Genomic DNA, 21,315 nt, shown 5'->3' on the forward strand with positions numbered 1-21,315 from the left:
AGGAGAGTAGGTGGGACAATGTGAACCAGCATAAGGAAAAAGGGGGGCATGTATGGAAGACGGAAGAGTTTTAAAACCCTCTGTTTTAACCTTTTCATGATTCATTCTGTTCAGTTCTTTTTTCAGTATCTGGCTTGATAATAACAATATATAGGGGCGGCCGTGGCTCAGTTGGTAGAGTCGGTCGTCTCTCAACCTGACGGTCGGGATTCGATCCTCAGCTCCTGCTGATGATGATGGCGTGTGAATGTGTATGAATGGGATTAGTTACTTCTGATGGTCACTTTACACGGCAGCCTCTGCGATCAGTGAGTTATTGTGGTGTGAATGGGTAGATGTGACCTGTGGTGTAAAAGCGCCTTAAGTAGTCAGAAGACTTAAATATCGCTATACTAGCTCATAACCATTTACCATTCATGCATTTCTGGTATTTGGTTGGAAAAGTGATTTAAGCATTAGTCTTTTTATTTGTTTTATTTTGGATGGCTGTCATTTGTGGAAAGTAAGGTTGGGTGAAAAAACATTTATGATAGAGCATGTTGAAATAATGTGATCAAGATTTGACTCTTTTTCGTTACAGTCATTGGACATCTGGAAGGTGAGATGGGGGGAAAAAAATAGCTAAAGTTAGCAGCAGCTCAGCTCACGGCCCCCAAAAGCTTTGCCAAGAGCGTTGGAGTAACAAACGTTTAACCTGAAACTGCTTTTGTAAGTTTCTGGTTCAATTGTTTTGGAGAGGAGGAGATCTCTGCAAAGAGTTGACTCTCTTAAACAATGAAAACCAAATGAACCTGAAAACAAGCTGATCACCCAGAAACAAGCTCGGTGGACGTTAGCAGCATCTAACCAATTTATATAGTGAGTGTTTTTTTAAACAATAAAAATAACAGACTTATAAATTATCTCAGACAACTTGAGTGCATTGTAAAAACCTCTATTATAAAGTTAAACTAAACACTTTGGTTCCTTCAGGCTTCTGCCATTATCAGGGTGTTTTTTTAATACTAGAAACATTATCCAACTTATCATGATGAACAATAAAGGATGAACTATCATCTGTTCTATGTGGAGGGGAAATGAATATCTGACAACCAAAGGGCGTTCATTAATTCCCCCCTCTTTCCTGGGAAAGACTTGCCCAACACAAACTCAAAAAACATTCATGAAGTAAACATGAAATGAAAATTACATGTTGCGAGCATGAATAATGTAAAGACTGCATTCCTTCACAGGACAAGATGCAACATCTCATTATGAAACCATACTTTTCTGGAGCTTTGGTTTTGACTCCAATATCTTTGTTTTAAAATGTGCTCAAGTCATTTTACATTTGCACTCCTGGAAAGTTGGGGACTCTAAAAAGATGGATTTCAATATTTTTAATTCAAAATAAAGATAGAAGAGGCTCAGTTGTCTTAACTTTCAGTGCTTGGTGACCCAGAGTGGGAAAGATTGAGGAGAAATTCAGCCTCTTTACCCAAATATTTACCTGATGATGACTTTGTTGGTTCATATGTCACACCATTTAAGAGCGCTTATGTTATTCACTGAGCAGTGTGCCACCCATTAAGCATCACCCTAGTTTGTGCTCAGATCTCCCTGTAGTTGTGGCTTGCAGCCTCAGATGCTGCCAAACGACAGTTGTGGTGCTTGACATGAAGTTTTGTCTTTTGGAAAACCTGTAATTTTACAAAGCTCTGGTGTTCTGCAACTTTGCAGCCGAGACAGCCACACAAAGTGACTCTGTGATGGCAGTTATTCACAAATCAGTGTCTACTTTAGAGAAAACCCATACAAGCAAAATGAACGCAAAAACGCCATCATCTGTGTATATACAGAATTCACTGTATACTGTTGAACAGGATGCTCTGTAAGAAGTTCCCTGAATCTGTCAACCTGGAAAAAGAGCCAAGGATTATTCCTCTGTGTTTTTTTGGTGTTGTTGTTTGTTGCAAAAACTATTGTGCGCTTTGGTAAGCCAATAACGCAGCTTCACCAGCCAGGTCACCTCTGCGCATGTCTTGGGGAAAAAAAAGACGTAACCAGCGCAGTATGTCAAGCGCCCATTGCAGAGGTATTTTGGTTTCAATTCTGTACAACAGAATGAGTTGGAGACACGTTGTCCATATTTATTAACAGTCTATGCTTCTTACAAAGTTTTCCTGTTTTCAAGAAATGACATAATTTCCTTCAGTCCTCTGCTAAATGTTTAAGTTCTTCTTCACAGGCTTCTTGAAAAGAGAATGCCTAATTTAACCACTTTCTCCACCACCACCTCTTATTCTCACTGTCGCCTGTTGGACTTGTTTATGAGTGAGGCCATGTCCCATGCCCCATGCCCACGTCAGGGCCCCATCATAAACAAAGCTGAGGGTCCTGTATGGCGTCTGGGAGTGAGGGGTGGGGGGCACTCAAGGGCGAGGCCAGCTGCACTGTAAGCACCAGAGACTTTCCTCGCTTTATTGTCAACTTCTCTAACACTCCTCTTAACTGTCGCGAACACCCTGACAGTCCCCTACAGCCACACCCACACACACACACGCAAACACACATGAACACATTACTGCATGCTGCCACCTGTGTTCCTAAACACACACACACACACACACACACACACACACACACACACACACGTCAAGGCTATTACAAGGCTACTGGGGGTCAGGTTGCAGAGTAACGTGCACCCTGAGTCCAGGTGGAGAACTGTAATGTGTGTCCCAGCATTACCACAACAATACCCCCCCACACACACACACACACACACACACTCAACACATGCACACAAACGCACACAGACCATTATGTGTAATCCACATTCCTTTGCATTTCACTTTCTCTAAAAAGTGCATTTCCTCACACCCCTGCGACAACCAAGCCACTCTGCTGTCTGGAGCACACAATTGCACACGCAATCCTGAGGTCAAAGGTCAGTTATTCCAGTGAGAGGGGCAGCTGAGGCAGCCAGAGACGAGACACACTCCATGGGTTGGTGAATGTTTGCAGGTTGGCTAACTCGGGCAAAGCCTCCGCAACACAATGTGTATTTTGGTACATTTAGCGAGAGCGCCTTTACCCTATTTTAGTAGTGACAGTGTTTGTATTCAAATCTTTCCCTGCCAGTAACCCAGTCCATGCTTTATAATTCAGGCATTAGTGTGTCTACTCACACAGGACCCAGGGGCCTCAGTGAGAGTATGAAAATGACATTAGACCACGCAGATCACCTTTCACCCCCTCTCTTGACTCTCCAGAGCAATGCCACAGGGTTTAGGGGTTTCGCGACACCGAAACTTTATCCCCCTGCTGTTGTTTTGGGGACAATGGCTGCTGGTTAACTACGGGGCCAAAAGGTGTACAATATTTCATGTATTTGCCCCATGGGGCCTGTTCTATGGCTGAAAGACACGTCCACAAAATGGCCCGAGAGATGTTGAACATCCCGAGCACTTGCTAACACAGTTAATCTTCCAAAAAGATGAAAGTAAGAGAAGGATTCAAAGTGAGCTTTAAAATCAACATAAACTTAAATGGAGTCAATATTAAAGCCTGTGTAGGGAGCTGAAGGTCTGTAATATGCCATGCAATTGTTAGATTTAGGCTGCATGTCGACCAGCGCACATTCTGTCTGTGCTAGCTAAGGAAAACAAGTTAATCACAGAGAGCTCATTTTGACATAGTTAGCAATTACAACAATGTGCAGCACTCCTTTACCATGCTGTCACATGGACTTCCTCTTATTGTGCCCTTTTGTATTTCCATCATTATTATTGTCCCAGAGTCAAAGTAAAAGCACTCTCACTAATTTCACCTGTAAGCATATAGAACCACTGACCTAGTGTTTAGACATTTTTTTTTTTTTTAAGATTTATTTTGGGGCTTTTTGTGCCCCATGGAGGGATAGGACAGTGGACAGAGTCAGAAGCCAGGGAGAGAGAGAGAGTAAGGAACAACATGCGGGAAAGGAGCCACAGGCTGGACTCGAACCTGGGCAGCCCGCTTGGAGGAACAGCCTTCATACATGGGGCGCCGACCAACCACTGCGCCACCAGCACCCCATGGTTAGACATTTTAATTTTGATTTCAGGTTTCTTCTCCAACGTAGTCTTCGTTTTTTTATAAAATATGGGATTTTTACAAGTAGTAGCCTCCGTTGTTGAAAAATGCGGGATTGCACTCGATTGTCCATTCAAGGCTGTGCGCAGAAGCTTGTAGAAATAAACATGCTTACAGCCTGGTTTGGAAAACAGATTTGGTATTGATAGCTAATTTCGTTGTGATAAACACTGTACAAGGGTGATTTTGTTTTATAACTCATCCTTTTAGATTTTTTTAAGCCTAAGAATTATTTCTATGTTTTGTCAGCCTGTACTGTTAAGCCAGTTTGGAATGTTGTTATTCTTATCAAAAATTTCTATTGTATGACTATAACAATGTTGCTGTTTGCCAGGCGGCTCATTCCTTGCCTCTACTCCGCATCTTTGTTTTGTTTTTTATCCTGTTACTTTGATTCAGCATTTCCAATATGGCGCCTGCCATTGTTGACCTCAAAAGGCCTTCTGACACCGATGGATGGCGTCACTGAGACTACGTCCTGACTTCATACAGCCTGTAGATTCTGGTGACTGTCAGAACTTCCTTTCGACAACTTTCTACCTTTTTCATTTTTCATTTAATTAATGTATTGGAGCTCTTTCTTGAGCTGTCTTGAGTAACCTTCATGCTCACATGGCCGTGTCGACGTGACGTCCTCTAGAACTCTCTGTCTCCGTGCCAAGAAACAGCAAAGGATAACAGCAGCAGAGCTTCAAACAAGCTTGTCAAAACAGCCTTTCCACTGTCCAATTTCATTGCCTTGATCCTCAGGAATACCTAAGCCGAGGCCGAGGAATGCCTCCGAGACCTTTCTAGTCTTCCCTCCCATGAACCTGCTCCGCTTCAACAAACACCCCAAAGTCCTGTTTGTTTGCTCTGAAAATAATCAGCCCAGGGCCTGTTTTTTGAGCCGCGTGGCATAATCTCTAAAGCGATGACGATTCTATCTGCTCTACTTTTGGAAAGAGAGAGGACTTTTGGCAGATTTTTCATGAGTGCTGAAACTATCCAGTGTGTTCTGAAAGTGCAAACAGAGGTTACGAAGACCGATACACTTCTTGGTAGAGGTCACTCTCAGAAACCCTCGTCTTCTTCCACGTTTCCATATCTTTATCCAATTTTCAAATCTATCATCTCTGTCAATTATTATCCCTTTTGCACCATTTCTCCTCCATAAAACAGAGAGTAATTAATCACAGATCAGCTGGCGGCATCACCACACAGCTGTGCTTTTGGCCTTAAAACATCCAACTTTTCTGCCAGCTTTAGATTTCCTCCACATTTTCCATGGGTTTGACCTCACTATTGTCTTTCAAACTGCAGCCACTGACTTCAGTTTTTTTTTATTTAATCATGGTCTGTTGTTACTAGTCAGTTAGCTAAGGGGTGAAAAAAAAAAAAAAGTAAAAGTACAAATACTTCAATACTACCTGTGTAGCTTTCAGGTATATTTTCTTTACCTGTCTAATGGACATGGTTACTTTTACCCTCTACTGTTTGTATTGACATGGAGACTGTACGTTTTACTGCTTATAGAGGCAGCCTTGTTAAGTTAGCTAAGGGGAATTTAATTGGTATCGTGTGCCTCCTTCACAACATCAAAACCTATTTCGACCAACAATGACCCAGAAAAGATGAGTCTTTGGATTTCCAACACCGTATTTCACACTTGACAGAAATATCAAAGATGTATCAAGATGAAATGATCCGAGAAGAAGCGTTGAACCAACCAGATGTCTATGAACAACTGGGAAAACTTTGAAGCCAGCAAGTTTGAATGATTTAAGTTTAGAAGTCTTTAAGACATGGCTTGAGGTTCAGTTAGGTTTGCACAGAAACAGCCGGTGGAAATGTCTTTTGCTGCTTTATGCTGATTTTAACTTTGATACTTTGAGTAGGTTTTTGAGCCTGATGCTAATGATCTGTATTTATACTTGAGTAAAGAATGTGTGTACCTCAACGTCATTCACCATTGAGCCAGGGTTCACTGCTTCCCTCAGCGTTCCTCTTTGTGCAGTCTGTCCCCTGGTCTCAGCTTTGTTATGTCACAAAGAAAGTAACTTCACTGATTTATCACTCCACCATTGTTCGCCTCACCTTCAAAGCTTGCCTTCGAGATTCATGCTCGACAAATGATGCAGCTTGTTCCACACAAACCACAAAAAAACAGCCTTATTATTGAGGCAGTGCTTCAGATTCAGACTGAGAGGGTCTAAGACTCTGTTAGTGATTATAACTGTTTTAGTTTGATGCAACAAGAACTGTTTTTGCACTTTAAGTTGTACTGAAAGGTCAAAACTCAAGTCACAATCTTTTCCATGGGGAGAGTAAGAAGTTCTTGGCTAAAAGTGCTCGCACTAATGGCACTTTGAGTAACTTTTAAATGGAGCATCGACTTGGAATTCTACCTGTACTCACTCTCCCATTGTTTGACTCCAGTGAAGAGGTCACCATCCACTGAAGCTGAGAAAACAACAGAAAGCTCGACCCAGTCATTCAGCCAGGTCAAGGACCTTAAGAGCCAAAAGAGGCCCGCCACCCTCTGGGTCATTAATAATTAATGAAACCCGAGGCTGGGACAGAAATCCATGACTAAACACAAAAAGAGCCGAAGCAGGGAGAGAAGGGCTGGGCAATAAGAGGGCAGAGGAGGGGTATTGATGTAGAAAAAAAAAGAGGCCCTGAATCCAGCTTTGGCTACAGTCCACGCTTTCACTGTATGCTCCAAAGGCTCCAGACACAACAAACTGCACAACCCAGCGACGTTTTAGAACCCAAAGTGGGGGGCAGTAGCGACAGATTCTGGTTCTCAGCTCAAGTGAGCGGATGGATGTGGAGAGGGAGAAGAAAAAAAACGAGTTGCCCTGTTGGGAGAAAAGAAGTTTGTGGAACGAAAAACAGCATGTTTCTCTGTTTCCCATGAAATCCTGCCGTCCACAGACTTGGATTCAACAAAGCGTGTACTTGCCCTAGAGGTACTATCACGCCGGGACCTCCATTACGAGCACGGCCTGATGAAAGAGAAGCTGAGGGGGGCTTAAGAGGTTTGGCTCTCAACCCTCCCCCATACAGGCCAGATATGAAAGGCGATAGTGCAACATGAAATAATATCATGAGCAGTTTGTAAGGAAAGCAAACTGTTTGGATAAATTAATCCAATTTCAGTTCTCTCAAAATATGCTCAAAATATGCTTATTGTAGGAATTAGAAGTTTACACTGCTTGCTTTGGGTTTTTATTCTCATACAGGTTTACATGTTTGAAGTGGTTGTTCCTTACTGTCAAAGCCCCCTGAGACACTATTCAACAACTTTTAACTCTGTAGTTTAGAGTTTCCTGTTCATACAGTTAAGCATCCAAAAGTAATATTAATTAGCTTCTATCCAAAATGGGTTATTTTCATATACGGTACTAACATTTTAAACAGAAACAGAAAACGCTCGAACAGAAATTGGGAAAAGGGCTTTTGGGTACTCTGCACCCTCAGCCTGGAATCTGTTGCAGAATGACTTAAAACTCAAGGAGCTGGTGTCCTTAAATGTTTTTAAATCTAAAATGAAAGCCATGGAGGCAGATTCTATAGCATTGCCGATGTTTAAAGGTCCCATATTATGCTTTTTCTGGTTTTCTATGCCCTCTAGTGTGTTTTCCAAGTGTCCTGTGCATGTTTAGGCACATCTATGTGCAAAAATTCAAAGTCCGCAGAAACGCAGCTTCTCCTACCTCCTCCTGTTAGCTGTAGCATTAGCTGCATGTAACGCTCGGTTCTAGCCCCCCTCGATAAAAATGTGTCAGTGCGACATCATTGTCAGTGTGAGATCACTGATCTAAGCCTATTGGCTCGTTGTGGCAAGCCCTGCAGCTCATGTTGAAATTTCCGAGACGCGTGCTGAGCAACTGACCAATAACGACAGAGCGGATTGGCAGACCAATCAGAGCAGACTTGGCCCACGTGGGGTCTAACAGTGTGGGCTCAACAGAGTGTAGCTGACGGACTCCAAGGAGGAGCAGTACATGAAAACAGACACTTTTTTTTAACTTTATCTATTGTGAACGTACCAAAGTAGGTACATAGATTAAATATACGAACCCCAAAAAGGGCATAATATGGGCTCTTTAAGCTCGACTGCTTGAACTACTGACTCCCAGATATGAATCATAGATGGTTCTTTTTTAATGCAAAATGTTGTCTGTCTGTAACTTTGTGTTTTTGCTGCTGCCTGTCTTGTCCAGGTCTCCCTTGAAAAAGAGGTCCTTAATCTCAATGGGACCAACTTTGTTAAATAAAGGTTAAAAAAAAAAAAAACTTTAATATGATGCTAGTCAGAATCAAATGAAATCAATACGTGTTTTGATTCCACAGCAACAAATATATAAAAGTATTTGGCACCCAATATTGGTTCTAGATTTTATTTGACCGATGGTTGCACGCAAACTCCTGCCGTTGTGCAATTGAGGCTTTGTTTTCTCGCGTTGGGTTGGGTGCATATTGCTATCAATAAAATAAAAGAGATTGTTACCTTTTTTAAACATGTGATATCGAAATGTATCAAAGCATCAAAAATATTGAGATCCTAATTGTCATATCATTTTCCAAAAATCTTTTTGATATTTGATTTAGCTTCTTTTGTTTTAAGCTTAGATAGTTTTAATGTAATAGACTTCATAATCATATCTTATTATTTGGGGCTTCTGCTGGCAAACAATAATGACTGCCACAGGTAATTACTGATGACTGCAAAAACTTTTGGCCTGTGGGCGTGCAGTGATTGCTGGTGATGATTTGCTGTGGATGTGTCATTTGGCACTAGATAGTGATACAGAGCCATGATTTACCATGACTTTTATAGCTTTACAGACTCCTCGGGGCAACTACTGTGTTGACTGAGTGTTCTAACTGCTAACTATGAGAGCGATGGCAAAGCTATTTGAAAGTCAGGAGGCAGAGAACACAACCATGTAAGACCGCAAAAAAAATGATTGTAGGTATAGAGCCAATGACATTGACAATCCAACCCAGCTTCCACGCCCCAAAAGGTCTTGAGAAGGTTGAATCGGCCAAATAAGCTGTTTATTTAACCTGGTTTTCTGACAGATATGGATGCTAAATGAGGCTTTTTGATAACTTATATATGTTTTACTATTACATGCCTCATTTCCAGAGGCATATATCATGACCAAGGTTTAAATGTCAGGACCAAATTTCATATTAGTATCATGCCCATAACCTCGATATGAAGCACTCACTGACATTTTTATACTTTGAGCAAAGGACCAGAAATTCTAACTGATGTGTTTGGTTTCTTTGCAGAGCTCATCAGACGACTGTGGCCCACATGAGGGAATCCATGAGGGAAAAGAGGGCAAGTACCGCCTGCAGGTGACCCAGTTTGTCCAGCGGTTGGAGTACTGGCACAAAGACTTGACAAACACCTTGGTTACCTCCATCACAGTTGTTCCTGTGAATGGCCGTGCGGTGGCATACCTGGGCACAGCAGACGGACGCCACATAGAGGTAAAGAACTTACATAGCACTGTCCTTTTCTGAAAGGCGGGTCATTTGCATTGAAAATACTAGCAGTTTGGCATAAACCAAGCCCCTGAGGCTTCAGTGACCAGCGCGGTTTCCCTCTATTATTGTTCATGTAAATGTGGCAGGATGTTGGTACGTGAGGAGTGAAAGCACTATGCTGGAGACACAACACACAGTAAGCTGCAGGTGCCTCGCAGGATTCAGGAGACTTCATGACTGAGCACTGTGAACCTTTCTGTTTGCACAGTTTGCTTTCCTTTGACCTCCACTCAGTGAGCCTCCAAAGAGCCCTTGTTCAAGCCCGCCATCTGAGCAAACAGAGTATTTTGTCGACCATTGTCCAAAACTTATGGAGTATACCCCCAGCCTGGTTTTCTCCAAGCTGCTCTCAGTGTCTCATATGTGAACTGTCAGTACTATTTCTTGAGGGTTTTAGTCAGGGGCCATCTTTAATTCTGTCCGGACAGTAACTAGATAATAATAATAATAATAATAATACATTTTATTTATAACACACTTTACATTTAAACGAAAATCTCAAAGTGCTCTCAGTATTCACACTGGAATACTTACAGTGTAACATTTTAAAAACAAGGAAAACACCTCACACATGAAACTGAGAGCAAATTGCAATCACATCACCAATTTGGAAGTGATGCCTGCTGCAGAAGGGGATTGTTGAAGTTTGGTGATGGCGATGAATTGGATAAACCTGTGGTTCCCAACCTTACCCCTCCACCCAGACCCCCCACCACCACCACCTCCACAGTCACCGTCACTGCCACCAGTTACTTCTTTCTGAACAAAACAAAGCTAAGGTCCCTCAGAACCCAGATAGAAAAAAAATAGACTACTGTCAAAAAAAAAACAAAAAAAACATTTGAATTATTTTCATTATAACCTGAGTTAGAAGTGTGGCTGACTAAATAGCCTGATTTTTTTGAGGAAACAGTTGTATCTTCAGACCTTTGAATATCCAGTAAGTGTGTTACCATTATTTAAGAGGTACTGGGGGGTCTGTAAATGAAGTTGGGAACCAATGGGATAAACTCATGATCTTCACACCAGAAACCAGTGTTGGATTAATTTAACACATTCAATTCCCATTTTCGAATAAACAATTTATGTATTTATTTATTTTGCTAAAACCAAACCATAGAGACTATTCTACATACCCAGCTGTTGGAAATGAAAAACAACAGACTTTAAAGGACTTTGCACTAACATTAAGTTGAAGTCTTTTACATCATACTCCCCAATTTTTAAAGACACATTTGTACATAAGTCAGACATTGGATGTTGCCAAACAAAGCCTGAATGTTAAAAGTCATGCCCCTCCCCCCATCCTTTTTTGTCTTCCATTTTTCCATTTGGTCTTCTACAAAGGTCACTTGCTTTTTGCCAAGAAACGCTCCCCTTATTGCACTTTTTTTGTTCTAGCACTGACATTGATACCTGCTTTCTATTGAGACCTTCAGAGAGGTTTCATGTGTCAGTTTCTTAAGCAAGCCTTTGGCTTCCAAGTAAGCTGTAATTTCTTTCATTTTGTAGAGGTAAAGATCTAGGAGTAAAAGGGGTTTGAATCAGACCAAATTTGGTTGAAATGTGAGAGCTTCTTTCAAACAGCTGTCTCTCAAATATGTTTAACTTAATACCTTTGTATTGAAACACGCACAACAGTGCTTTAATGTTTTAAGATGTCTCAAAAACATTCCCTTTTCACTTAAAGTTTAACGTCTAGACACGCAAATCACGCAATCAGTGTTTAACGAGAACATCTTTTCATGACTCTCCCTGACTAGAACCTGGCACATGAAATAATTGTGTAGCTTTTAGTGCCAGTGCACCTGCAGCTTAAGTGTGTTTTGGCCTGTAGGAGGTCCGTTAGTTGAAGGGTTTTGTTCTGACGAGTCATGAAAGTGCTGATCATAGGGTCAAATATAGACTTTTGGCATTTAAGGTAATTGAATTATGATGACTCGCCTGCGTAGCTGCATATCTGACTGTGAATCACTGTGCTCACTTTCCATCCCTTTTCATGCGGGGTTTCAGTCCGTCCACTTTAAAAGCATGGCTGTAAACATGCAATGGTTACAGCTGCAGGGTGAAGTGCAGTTAGTGCTGTCATTTTGGTGCATCAGTACAGAGCTGGTCCAAAAACTATGACGAATTGAGCTGAACTTCAAGTCGATGGTGATGACCTCACGTATTTTTGAAACACAAGAATGAAAAGACTCGCATGGAGGGAGAAAAAAAAGGCAAGAGACGTGGAAAAAGGGTCGACAGCTGCAAATAATGGGAGGGAGGGAAGGATGGATGGGGGGGGTTATAGACGATGATGGTGGGGTTGCGAGGGGGGCTTACAAGCCGAACGGCACGTTAATGGTGAACGGCGGGCTCCGCTGACACGTTCACTCGCACGGCATTTTCTGTCCCGTGCAGCTGTTGCTGTGTGTTTCTCTATCATCGACGCCCCCTCACCCCCCAGCCCTCCTTCAGTTTATGTTTTGATTTGTTTTTGTTTTTTTGCGGTTGGCTGAATTGGCTGAGGAGTTTGAGAAGGTCAGGAGAGGAGAGCAGCTAACCAGCCATTGAAACCTCTTCATTTTAATCAAGTGTTTCCTGCCAATCATTCAGACAGAGAGGGAGGGGAGACAGAACTGGAACAGGGTTAACTAAATACTGATATTAAGTGATTAGCCAATAAGGTGTATCATATCATGTAGTATTATACCCTTGTGTAACAAAAAGAATGGAGACAATAGACAAAAAACTGTAATAAAATACTATAGCACAACTTTTCTGTTTAGGGTGAGTTGGTGTCCAGTATTGTCCGTGCTTATCTTTTCTAATGTAGACATAACGGATAGAAATGATAAGAAAAGTAAAATCATCAAGTTGTGGAACAATCCATTAAACACCTTGCTTTAAGATATCCAAATGTGACGGCAGGTTTTCCTTCACCTTCCCCGATTTCTTGACCCGTGCATTTGAACTGACGACCCTGCGACCCACCTGCTCTCTCCCTCAGCTCTGCTGCAGTTCTGTGAGAGATGGCAGCCTTTGCTTTGGCCGCTCATTACATTGTTAGTACGGTAAAAAAGAACCTGTCAACTTTTCGTGTATTTCATTCTTCTGCTCGGCTCCCAGCGGACGAAACAAGAGGGGAACACGGAGCCGACGCAGTGAAAGAAAAAGAGCCTTGTTCCCCCTGATGAACTCCATTCTGGCTCAGGAAGTGTTTCCCTCGCCTTCAGTTGGACCACTGTGGGAATAACACAGTGGCTGTGTTTATAGGCCAAACTTCCCCCCGGCATGCTTAATACAATAAGCTGTAATTTACACCGCTATTACCTCCAGAGAGCTGCCTGTTGTATGGCCTTGTCCCTTAGCGGAAAGCCACCCATTATACTCGCTGTTACAAAGCTAACGTTGATCATGAGGCTCAAACAGAGGAAGGGGGCATGATGCCGGGATACAAGACGATTGTGAGGGTGAGCAGAGGGTGAGCAGAGTACCAGCCAACCAGCAAAATTACATTAAAACATTTTACAATGCAGAGTCCTGTGGATATTTGCTTCAGACCCTTCAAGCGCACTGTGCTGTGTTTACAATAAATCACACACACATACAATAACCGCCATCCCTGCTGTGTGTTTACAGGCAGCCAGGTTTGTACTTCGCTGCGTGTTTGTGTCAGTGTGTGTGTGTGTGTGTGTGTGTGTGTGTGTGTGTGTGTGTGAGTGCGTGTGCGTGTGTGTTTTGCTAACAATACAAAAGCAGTGCTTTGTTTTTGGAGTAGACATCACATTGCGGCTTCATCATGACTGGGCAGAGAGAATGTGTTCATAACTACATCTATTTTTGTATGTCTGTGCTTGTCTGTATTGTGTGTGTGTTTGTGTGTCTTGTGTGTGATGGGGGCAACCGGTATAATTTAAAGTTGTAACTGCAGAAACCACACCCCCATTAGAGACCCTGTTCTGTTCTGTTTGCTCCCAGGCTTGTAATTGCAGCGTAACCACCGCACATGATAAATGCTCATCCAGGTGTGTTGACTGCGTGTGTGTGTGTGTTTGCATGTGTAGAGGGGGGAGTGTGTGAGAACAAGAGGGAACAGTGCAAACAGTGAGTGTATGAATATTTGTTTTTATGTTGGAGTATGTTTCATATATGATGCGAGTTCATGACATATATGAGGTGCGTGGTATTGAAAGTATCTGTGTGTGTGTGATGGAAAGATGGAAAGATAAGAGAAGTGTGTATTGTAGTGTGCAGATATGAGTGTGTCTGTTGGTTAGTGTGTCTAAAACGCCTCACAACATGTCAGAGTACTCTCTTATTCTGCCTGCAGCTGCGTCCTCTTTCTCATAGCCCCAAAACCAGTTTTTAATTTTCCTACCAACCCCTGTGTCAATGTTACGAGTTAACAACTAGTTTGGAAGTCTCTTTCTTAAAAGTCAGCTCTCAAGTTCTCATTTTAATCTATAAATCAACCAACAAAGAGTAAGAAGTTTAAAATCCCCCCCTCCCAACCTTAGACTAACTCCATATTATAAATCACCTGTAAACTCTTCTTAAAGCCAAACTTCAGTTAAATGAAGTAGCCAGAAACGATGACACAATCTGGATAATTTTTCTTCACCATCTCCGAGTGAAGGTTGGATGAATTAGTGGTTCTATTGTTGTGTACTCCAGACCCCTTCTAATGTTTCCCTCTTGTATAATACATTGTATGTATTAGTGAGCAATTTCACAGTGAAGTGTTCCAAATAAACACAGCAACAGAGAAAAACTGTAACCAGTAAACAAAGCCGCACCTTTGACACAGGTGTCCTCAGCTGAACCTGCGCAGAATCATTTTTTTAACAGTGGAAAATGTTCCATTTTTATGAGGAACAAACACCAAATATTTTCCAGGCCAGGCACTTCTCATCTTACAGTCAATCTATTTGGTTTGAATGTGATTATACTGTATCTTTGCAAACAGATGAAGCCATTGTTTGATCCCTGCTTTCTTTGTTTATGCCTATTTCCAAGGATCGCATCCATAAGCACAACAATCTGCCAGAGAGAAATATTTGTTGTAAAATTCGGAGGACTGGCTGTAGCACGGCACAGACAATTTAGACTGATTTCTTTGGTGGCATCTAGCTAATTCAGATTAGATCATTTGAAGAGAAAAGAAGATAGAATGGAAATTGTTGGGTTGTTGATCTGTGCTAAGTTAAGGTGTCCAAACCACACTCTGACATGTGCCACCAATTTCAAGATAATTTTTCTTGTTCCCAAAGTATTTTGAATTGTGTCATTACCTGTATTTAGTTAAATTAGGTATACAACAACCAAACAATGCTTTTCAACCTTATATCTAACTTTGGAGATTGGAGTCTACATACAATTGACAACTAACAGCAAAATATCTGAAATAGTGAGTGTAGGTACAAAATACAACAAATATCTTATACCTAACCCTCAGTAGTATAGGTATAAAGTCTTCTGTAAAAAAAAAAAAGGCTGTTTTGCATTGGGTATCACTTGAAGGACTAGGAGCCATAAATGGCAAAGCTGTTCATTTAACTGAACTTGATATTGGACTGAGGTTAACAAAGGTTTGGCTAATATGTAGGCTTGTATGAGAGATGGTGGAGGAAATCAGTACAGCATAGTGTTGAGATATTTTGCGAAATGATATTATATAAATTCATGGCCGCCAAGTATCGATATATTTATTATATTAATAGCAAATGTTCTTTTTTTAGTTTTTAATTGCTGAAGGGGTTGCACGTGTCTCTTCTTTCCAGGTGCTGGTCTCCAGGTTAGCTTCTCCTCATGTCAACATCCGCCTTGACTCAAGACCTGTCTCCGCGAGTGTGGCGCTGCTTGATCCTGACCAATCAAATGGAGACCTGCTAATGGTAACAGGAAACAAGGTGGGTTGGACGAAAGGGAAAAGGGTGTGGTCCTTTAGTGGGATGAGAAATGCGGTAAAGATTTTTGTCAGGTTAAAACTGTTTAAAACATAAGAAAATACTGTACTCACTGAGAGAAGATGAACAGCAGCAAACACGGAGCATGGCCAACAGATAAGAGAGAATCATTCTCCTTAAAGCTTACTGCAAGCATTTGATTAGCTTGTGTGATCCACATCTGTCTGAAGAGAAATTCTTAAACTGAAGAAGCATCTCATCATGATGTCACATTACGCTTTCTTTTCCTAGATCACTAAGATCCCTTTGATCGGCCCCGGCTGCAGTCAACTGACCAGCTGCACGTCCTGTTTGCTGTCGTCGAGGGTGACGGAGTGTGGCTGGTGTGATGGACGCTGCACCAGAGCCAAAGAGTGTCCGCCCCCCTCTGTCTGGACCCTGGACTCCTGCACACCTGCCATCACTAAGGTAATCACAGCCGCTGGTTTTTTTCATTTTTCACTCGTCACTTTCAATATTTTGCTAATAAGCTAGAGTTTATTGCTGAAATACTAAACATGCTGGCAGAAAAAGTAGCATGGCAACTCATCTCATGGTGGTTGTTCATTTCGCTGTGGTTTCAACACCGAGCAAATAACCTGACCCCAAAAGTTATCTTACGTAACCGTACAGCTTCCTGCTGACTCGGTTTGCTGGGACACCCTATCATGTGATCACATCATGCGAGGTTCAAACTGTCTCTCACTCCTCTCTCTCCTCCCAAAAGCTGCTCATATAACCTGTCTGTTGAACCCGTGATTTGTACGTTCCCACTGTATTTGTCTTCACAGTGTGCCGTCTGTGAAGGTAATGGTCCTACCTGAAATGTCAGAGCTCTTACAGCAGCACTGTTCTGTTTAATACCGCTCTGACACTGTGGGTGGTGTTCATTCTGTGTGACTTTAATGCAGCACCTCATGCAGTCAGACTGTCTCCACATATACTGTATATCTAAAACAATCCTTGCTCTAAATGAAACAAAATAGTACAAGATCTTGTCAAAACATTTCTTCCTCTGAATCTGTTTTTAACAAGCAGAAGATTTTGCCACCGCAGTTTGCATGGATGTTTCTTGTTGACTGAAATGTATGAACTTACTTCATGAGTGTTTGTCAAACTCTGGGGTTTTTCTCTCAATGGAAATGCACGATGACCACTTCCTCTGCTTCTCCTCCATGGCGAGTTATAACCAGATGAGCCATGGTCGCCTACACATGATCAGGATTTTTAATTTAAAAAAAAACATCTTTCAGCTTGTTATCACACCTGACCTTGATTAGGATACGATTAAATAAGTGTGCTGTAAGTCCATCTTGTGCCGCTACATGTGTCCTTGGGCAAGACACACTAACCCCAAGTTAAGTTGGCAAGTTAAAGTCTGGATAAAGTCTAGGTGAAAAATTCCACTCTGTTTTCTCTTGCATGCAGCTGAGACATTTTCAGGAGTTTGTGAAATGTGTGAAAAGGGCTGCAGTGTGCTGCCTCTAGACTTTTTATACCATTTTGTACTATGTGAATGTTTTGGGCAATTTTGGTTGCTTTACCACAAAAGTGGACAATTTATTGTTGCAGATAGACATAGTGGACTGTAAAATAACATAATGTGAGAGAGGTGAAAGGTTATGATAAGAGTGAGATAACAAAATCACCTGGACAACATGCTAATTGGAAAATATAAATTGACTAACGCTGGAAGTGTTTCTTGTGCGTGCATTAGATTTTTCCGGCCTCTGGACCCATACGAGGCTCGACAGTGGTGACAATGTGCGGGCAAAACTTCGGCTTTGACAAGACGGAGAGCTTTAAGACCTCGTTGCTAACAGTGGAGGTGGCAGGGGCTCCCTGCAAACTGACCAGACAAGACAATGTCAACAGGTATGTCCATGTTGGTGTGTCCATTGCTGTGTTTTTTTGTAGAAAATCTTCTTCTTTTGATATGTCAGTGTGCGTGTTATAATTGGACAGGCTTTGTCAGCATTTCAAAATAAGTAATGTTCCTGCAAAGCCACCTTTAAGAGGCTGAGAGACACAGAGAGTGTGTGTGTGTGTGTGTGTGTGTGTGTGTGTGTGTGTGTGTGTGTGTGTGTGTGTGTGTGTGTGTGTGTGTGTGTGTGTGTGTGTTAAATGATGGGTGTTTACAACATAAAGGGAACAGTACATTGGCTTCCTATATGTTTAACAGGGTTTGTTGTGTTGAAGAAAGAATGCTAAAAAGCCCCCCCCTCTCTCCTGCATTCAACACATGACTCCGCTAACTGAAAAATTGCAGGAAAAAGTCTCCACATGCAGACTTTCCACTCTCCTAAATCCACTGGGGCCATGTCCCATTCAAAAGCCTCTTTTTCTACAAACAAACCTCATGACAAATTGGCGGGAGAAAGAGAAAAAAAAAAAAAAAAACGCTAGCTCAATTCCAGATGAAGATCGCCTCTTTGTGCAAGCGCGCCGTAAAAGATCATTGAATTAGGATAAATGCTGGATTGTGGTGGTGTAGTATAATGCCTGGTTTGTGTGTTGTTATTGGGGGGGTTGTGTTTAGGTGGACTGAGATCCAGTGTTCCGCAGTGTTCAGTGGGAATTTCACCCCATCAGGAAACACAGTGAAGGTTACCAGTGGCAACAAGGTGGCCACGATGGACGGCTTCACCTTTGTGGTAAGATTTTTTTTTTTCTTTTTGGCTGCTTTTTGTGCAGCATTACTTGTGTATGCAGTGATTATAAATCTAAATCAATGTTTTAAAAAAATAAGACATATTACAAAAAGTGCACAAATTCATTTTTCAGCATCTATATGGATTTAGAAAAGTTTAGCAAACTTGTGTTTGTGTGTTTGTGGGCAATGTCAACACTGAAATTCAAAGTGATGAACTTGTTTCTAAACAGAATGGCTAACAGTGTCTTGTGGTCTTTGCTTCCAGGACCCTGTGATCCATGAAATATTCCCCACATTCGGGCCAAAGTCTGGAAGCACCATGCTGACCATCAGAGGAGCATTCCTTGATACTGGAAACAAGCGAGACATCATGATAGGGAAAGCAGCTTGTAAGATCCAGAGGTCAGTTTATTAACTCTTTTTCCCTTTTTACATTGATAGATCATCAAATTTGCATGTCAGGTCTGTGTGCGTGTGTGTACTCCTAGCTTATTTGCGATGGCATGTTAAAAAAACAGAGAAAAAATAATTTAATTTCGCCGCTGGAATAAATAACGTATTTAAAAACAAAGGTTAGACTCAAATAAAACCAAACAGCCGAGACTATAAGATATTACATGTCATTTAAAAACTTCAGGGCGTAAAGGGTTTCTTCAGATCAGACTTGGGAACAACAAGTTGCTCAACATACAGGGGAGGAAGTTTGTGATTTAAATAATTTAAGATTGAGAAGGAAGATAAAAAAGTGGAAGAAAAGGTACCAAATGTCTGAATTGGCAAGTACTTTAAAGGGGTCTTTTGTCTTGTGAAGAAATAAAACATGATGGTGGGTAAGTAACCAGTATCTGAGTGCACCATGACACAGATGTCCAGTATGTGGAGGCTTTCATGTATCGCATGTCACCAAAATCAATAACACCAACTGATTTCTGTTTACCCATTAAACACATGCACGACTCTTTCTTTCTAAAATTAGCATTTGCTTTTATTAACGTATTAAAAATACCCTTTGAATCACAACTGCCATCAAATGAATACCCCATGTTTCATAAACGAGGGGCCGACTTCGTTTCTGATAGTTTGTGAAAACATTTTTCTGAAACCACACTGATCTCAATGTTCTTCAGATAGAAAATAAAACAAGTTTTGTTTGATCTGCTTTTCAAATAGATTCCACCCATTGTTGATATTGGGACCAAGTTTCCCAATATGTCCAATATCTTGTGATTTTGTGAATTTTTAAGCAGGATGTTGAGAAAATAAAAGACCCTTTACAAAGTGGAGTGAGCACTGATGGCTATGCAAGGCGTCTTTCTTGATCACATTTCTACATTAGTAATGTTCAATATGTGCTGCTGACTTTGCAGAGAGTATTTTAAATATTGGAGTCAGTTATCAATTAATGCATAAAAAGGGGTTTAGACAACGGCTACCACTGTACATACTGAACACAACAATGTAGTCTGTGTGTTTACCCTTTTCCTCTGCTCTGACTAAACATCCTCCATCAGCGTGACTTCTACCATGCTGACCTGTAAGACCCCTCCTCATGGTGTCCCCTCCAAACAACCCGTGAAGCTGACGGTGGATTCGGTGGAGCGCCTCGCCCCCATGCAGTTCACATACAACCAAGACCCCATCATCAACAGCATCCAGCCCTCGCGCTCCTTCGTCAGGTTAGCCCTTGATCACTCTGTACAGGGTTTGGATTTGTGGAAATAGTTTGGATATCCCTCTTTGTCTTTGTCAGTTCCACAAAGTTCCTTAAAATTTGAGTGTTGTGTTTTTTTTTCTTCGACTAAGAGCAGAAACAAAAGAGGGAAAGGGAGAGCAAACCTGATGGAGAACCAATGTGAATGAGCCCAGACAGATTAATGCTTTAGTTTTACAGCAGGAGGAAATGTGTAGGAGGTGAAGAGTGGCTAAACTGCTAAGGCTAACAGCAGGCTCTTCCCTGTGGGGATCTACTGTGTCTGGTGCTGACGCTAACATCCGTTTCTCAACACCCCCCCCCCCCCTCTTCACTGTAGCGGAGGCTGCACGGTGTCGGCTCATGGCTTCTTCCTTCAATCCGGCCTCCAGCCACAGATGGTTCTCACAATCGCTCAGGATGCTGAGGTGTTTCATGTGGTGAGTACAAGAAGGGTTTAATATCCTAAAAGTGTCACAAAAAATCCATTCACTGTGGAGTAACCACGCTGAGATAGTTAAAGCTCCTGGCAACTCTTGAATAAAGAAGAATTTCACTTTTTCAGGAATATTTTTAAGGTGCTTTCTATTCAATTGGCCGCACGAACCATCTGCAGGTTTTACGTCTCGTTTCCACTTACGTAGGTGACTGGTTTCCGTATATCAATTAATAGACGGATGGTGCGACTAGTGTCTTGTGCAGGGAAGAACCTGATGGTAGCTATACCTGTAGCAGCAAACTAAGAAAGAGGATGACTGTGTTTCATATCAAAATTGACAAATCTGAAAATTCAGCAGTAAAACTCTCACAAATGAGGCACTGTTAAGTTAACAGCTAACAGACAAAAGTGCAAAAACTTCTCTGAACAATGGAAGTTGACTCAGCGTCTTCCTTGACTGACGATGACAAGTGCTGACTTTTTGGGAGCAGCCCTATTTGAAACTCAAACATGAATGTGTCAGAGGAACTTTTGCTTCCTTTTGAAGTTCTTCCTTGTATCCATGGACCACTTGGTTGAAAGTTTGAACAGTAATATCATTCATGAACAGCAGACAAAGAAGGTTTTTAGTTTGTTTTTCTTTCAAAAACCAGACTGTCTTATACATGGTTTTGTCATTATACATCCTAATGTAAGAACTGAAGACAATGGAAAGAGCTTAAGTATCAGACAAACACGAGAAGAAAAGAAACGAACGATCCAGCGTCTGATCTTTGGGATCCAGCTGTCACTTCTGACTCAAACCCAGAAGCAGAGCGAGGTCTTCAGGATGCTCTGGCTCCCCAAACCTCCCGTCAGACGTTATTCTACTTATTGCAGGAAAATGATACACACACATTAGCGTGCTTGGAGCTCGCCATCGCTGCAGTTGACTGGCTGG

General features: G+C 41.7%; 1 protein-coding gene across 2 annotated transcripts in view; it reads left to right on the forward strand.

Annotated features, from left to right (window-relative positions):
- met (MET proto-oncogene, receptor tyrosine kinase) overlaps positions 1-21,315 on the forward strand; it is a 76,635-nt gene that overhangs the window by 21,809 nt on the left and 33,511 nt on the right. For both annotated transcript variants that reach the window (XR_010666672.1, XM_020637234.3), the window contains exons 3-10: positions 9,403-9,606; positions 15,429-15,557; positions 15,846-16,022; positions 17,311-17,468; positions 18,133-18,247; positions 18,512-18,648; positions 19,758-19,922; positions 20,277-20,376. Coding sequence is in view for 1 of the 2 variants with exons in the window: in XM_020637234.3 (XP_020492890.2) it covers positions 9,403-9,606; positions 15,429-15,557; positions 15,846-16,022; positions 17,311-17,468; positions 18,133-18,247; positions 18,512-18,648; positions 19,758-19,922; positions 20,277-20,376 (1,185 nt within the window). In the remaining variant the exon portion in view is untranslated. The remainder of the gene's footprint in view (positions 1-9,402; positions 9,607-15,428; positions 15,558-15,845; positions 16,023-17,310; positions 17,469-18,132; positions 18,248-18,511; positions 18,649-19,757; positions 19,923-20,276; positions 20,377-21,315) is intronic.

This window comes from Labrus bergylta, chromosome 7, assembly GCF_963930695.1.
Source record: "Labrus bergylta chromosome 7, fLabBer1.1, whole genome shotgun sequence".
Lineage (NCBI taxonomy): Eukaryota > Metazoa > Chordata > Actinopteri > Labriformes > Labridae > Labrus > Labrus bergylta.